Source organism: Pieris brassicae, chromosome 1, assembly GCF_905147105.1.
Source record: "Pieris brassicae chromosome 1, ilPieBrab1.1, whole genome shotgun sequence".
Classification (NCBI taxonomy): domain Eukaryota; kingdom Metazoa; phylum Arthropoda; class Insecta; order Lepidoptera; family Pieridae; genus Pieris; species Pieris brassicae.
The window spans coordinates 16,875,593-16,879,064 of record NC_059665.1 but is presented as its reverse complement, the minus strand read 5'-3'; the positions used below and the strand labels follow the sequence as shown (position 1 = coordinate 16,879,064).

The 3,472-nt window shown below is 31.0% G+C and overlaps 1 protein-coding gene across 1 annotated transcript; it reads left to right on the top strand.

The window, feature by feature from the left end:
* The first annotated feature begins 747 nt into the window (after window positions 1-747).
* Window positions 748-3,336, top strand: LOC123715929. Its single transcript, XM_045671311.1, has 4 exons — window positions 748-1,374; window positions 2,565-2,645; window positions 2,955-3,102; window positions 3,173-3,336. The coding sequence occupies exons 1-4, from the start codon at window positions 748-750 to the stop codon at window positions 3,334-3,336; spliced, it is 1,020 nt and encodes a 339-aa protein (XP_045527267.1).
* The last annotated feature ends 136 nt before the right edge of the window (window positions 3,337-3,472 follow it).

The following is a 3,472-nucleotide window of genomic DNA, read 5'->3' as shown; positions in this document are numbered from 1 at the left end:
GACTCATTATGATAAAAGGTATAAGCAATAACACATTTGTATACCGTCCAATAATACTACTTGTTCTATGTTATCTTTTTCGTTTATAATGTTATTATTATTAAATTATTTACCCTGTGACCTGACTAAAAGAGCTTAAAACTTAAAACACTTAAAAGGAGACCATTAAATGTCTTATTACCTATATTGTCGATTATTAGTCGTTCGAAACTAAATATTAAACAATAAAATGTGGTTTCATTACTAAGCGCTCAAGTTTCCGCTTCTAGTGATATTCTGTACCTAGTTTGTGACATTTGTGAAAATTGCATTGTGAGATCTAGTTATTGTAATTACAATGAAATTTGTAACTATACCAGACCGATATTCAGTATTAAATTAATGTTATGTTAAAAAACGACATGTTAGTAATCTAATAAATTCTCGTTTATTTTAATAGGTACGATGAAGTAGTCTATAGTCTACAGAAGCCATAAGCAAACGGGAATATTTGTAATCATTAACCGATAAAAAACGAAGAGACTCATTAATTGTAATATCAGAGTGTCGCAACTTACTCTGACATTGTAATAACCTGACCCTGGACATGGAAATAATACTACATTGTACTTAAGACCTTGAGAATATGAAATGAAAATAATCTTTAATATCGAAAGTGCACCTGATTATAGATCACTTTTCGAATCCATTTGATAATTGCTTGTACAATACTTACATCGTTAGTCAGTAAAGTAATACATAATCAACATGAGAATGTCTATAGTAAAGGGTATATTATATTTTCGTCTCGCTGTGGGTAATTATTGGGAGTGTAGTTCATCAAAAATTGTTCAGTTTTTATGTAAATTATATTGTGTTATGTATATAAGCGTATCTACTTATCTTAACTTTTCAATTGGGTTTGCACCGGAAAGTCTCATAGCTTATTATGAGGTTAATTTGTTTTTTTTCTTTATTATAAACGGAGTTCTCTCTATTTGGAATAAACAAGAGTATTTTACGAGATTTTATTCAGGTATAAGGACCATAGACAATATCATACATTTCACAAAACCTAAATCAGCGTGGCTAGTCGCTTACCTTATTTTGATAGTCTTTAAAAGTGCTGGTAATATAATTATGTTTTTGCACCTGAAATTTATATTATCTCTTGCAATTCAAATGGCGGAAATTTCGAGAACTATATCAAACTTGCCTTCAGTTATGATATATGAGATGTTGTGGTCACGAATGGCATTTTTACGTAAATGGCTGAATTCAAAGTTAATTCATGGAAATCTTGATGAAAAGCAGTTTTGTCTAAGGAAGTTCTTACATCTGTACAAAACATTGCTTGATAATGTCACCAAAGTATATAAGATACTGGCTTTACAGGTAATAATTCCAGCTAATTAAAATTACTAAATTAAAAATCTGAACATTATTTAACCTTTATATTACATTTTTTTGTTGCAAGTGTTTGTGTTGTTAATAATAGGAAACAATTCTATTTTTGTAAGCCACACCAGCAATAAATACAAAAAAAACTGAAATAAGATATTATAGTTTTATAAAAGATGCATGGGAAACTGCCTCAGCTAGTTTCGATATAATTGGATATATGGTGCTTAATATGTTATTTATTGATTATTGCGGGAATTCAATGAATACCTATATAGACATATTTTTATGTTGGATATCTTTTACTGCACACCAACGATAATATATGAGGGATAAATAGATTACACAGTGAGTGAGTCAAAAACAAAGAGAAACGAGGTGCATGAATAGATGCAGCAAATAATTAGGGTAAGGATTTAACGTGGAGAAAGTCAAGGGCAGTAACTAATGATGATATGAATACTTACGTCTAATGTCAAGAAGGCAGAGACAGGTACCAGTTGTTGACAAAGGAGAAAACGAGAACCTAGATGACCAGAAAGACCCAAATGACTAGAAAGGACGACCAGAATATTAAGAAAATCAGGACCGACAAATAATTAAAAATGTTAATGTCAGCATTTTCTAACGACTTGATTATATGGTCAAACGTCAGTCGTAGAAACGAGTGTCAAATAATTACTTTGACATTGATCGTCTTTAAGTTTCAAAGGTTTAAAGTACTTAATAAGCGCACGATAGCTTGAACTGAACCACCGCTGTAGTCTCAAAATGAAGCTCAAAGTGCCGTTGTAAATTTTCCGTTATTGATCGAACTCTAGCGTTAGTCAAACAAAATTATGAGACGAAGCAAGCTTATGACTAAAGTCCGGCACGGCTGCGTAGTTACGCAGCTACAAAACATTAGCAACTACATTAGTAGTTACTAATGTTTGAAAATATCTTACATTAAAGCCTAAAAACTATATGCTGGTAAAGGGACTCGCTGAAGCTTTTGCTACCTGACCGTTTCCTTGACATCTGGCTGCCAGCTTTCTTAACTATATTGTTCGTTGTCCATAAAAATACTAATAAACTCGCTAGTTCTTTTATATTGACCACTTACATATCAATTATTAATGCGTTGCTATGTAATATTTATAGTATGATGAATTTCATTTTTTAAAACAGAATACTTGTTTCAGGCATTCATCGAGCTGGTTTACCATTTTACGAAATTATTATTTGATACACACTCCTCTATAGTGATGATGCTAACGGGAAGCGTATGTTATTTAAATAGTATCTCACCCATAGAAATAATACACACTATTACAGCTAAAGTTTATTTTCGGAAAAACCTTAATCCAAGATATTGTTTGAATTTATCTATAATAGAAGTTTTTTGAAGTTCAGTAACATAATTTATAAATTATAAAAAGCAGTCCTGGGTTGTGATATGCATTAATTATGCAATAAATAATAGGATTAACAAAACGATTACACATATACTCGATTTATATGAGAATTAAAAAGTAATTTGTAAAAATATTATCTAATGACTTAATCTTACATAAAATTGAGGTATGTTTTAGGTGGACCTAAAATTTTCTCTAACACTTTTCGTGACCTCAGTGTTAGATTTTGTGGTCATGATAAGTGGTCCACTATTTCTTGAGCTGACACTTCGTGAGTATGAGAAGTTGATGTCTTTGATTACTACAGAGTTGGTACAGTGCAAAGGTAATATGACGGTTACATTTATAAACTATAAAATATCAAGAGACGATTGAAATAATAAGTTATTCTCCAGATAGAACCTATCGAGAGCAGATTCTCACCACATTGGAGTACTTAGAAGTTCGACCTCCTCGCTACACAGTATGGCGGATTGTTTCTATGAATTTGAAACTAATGGTAACAGTTGTCCAATTACTAGTGACTTATGTTATTGTACTGCTTTCATTTCAATTTTGAATTGACATAGTTTTATGTTAAAATTTAGGGGTGTTTTGCATAGTTGTAATTTACTTTATAATTGTATGTTACTAGAAAGACGTTATAAATTTCACCTTATTTTAATCCGCAATGGATAGAGATATTTCTTTTACAT

Excerpts from the sequence above, each read along its gene's own strand:
- LOC123715929 (XM_045671311.1), top strand. The coding sequence starts at position 748 with ATGAGAATGTCTATAGTAAAGGGTATATTATATTTTCGTCTCGCTGTG. Across the intron at positions 1,375-2,564 it reads ATAAGATACTGGCTTTACAG|GCATTCATCGAGCTGGTTTA; the intron begins GTAATAATTCCA and ends TACTTGTTTCAG. Across the intron at positions 2,646-2,954 it reads TGATGATGCTAACGGGAAGC|GTGGACCTAAAATTTTCTCT; the intron begins GTATGTTATTTA and ends GGTATGTTTTAG.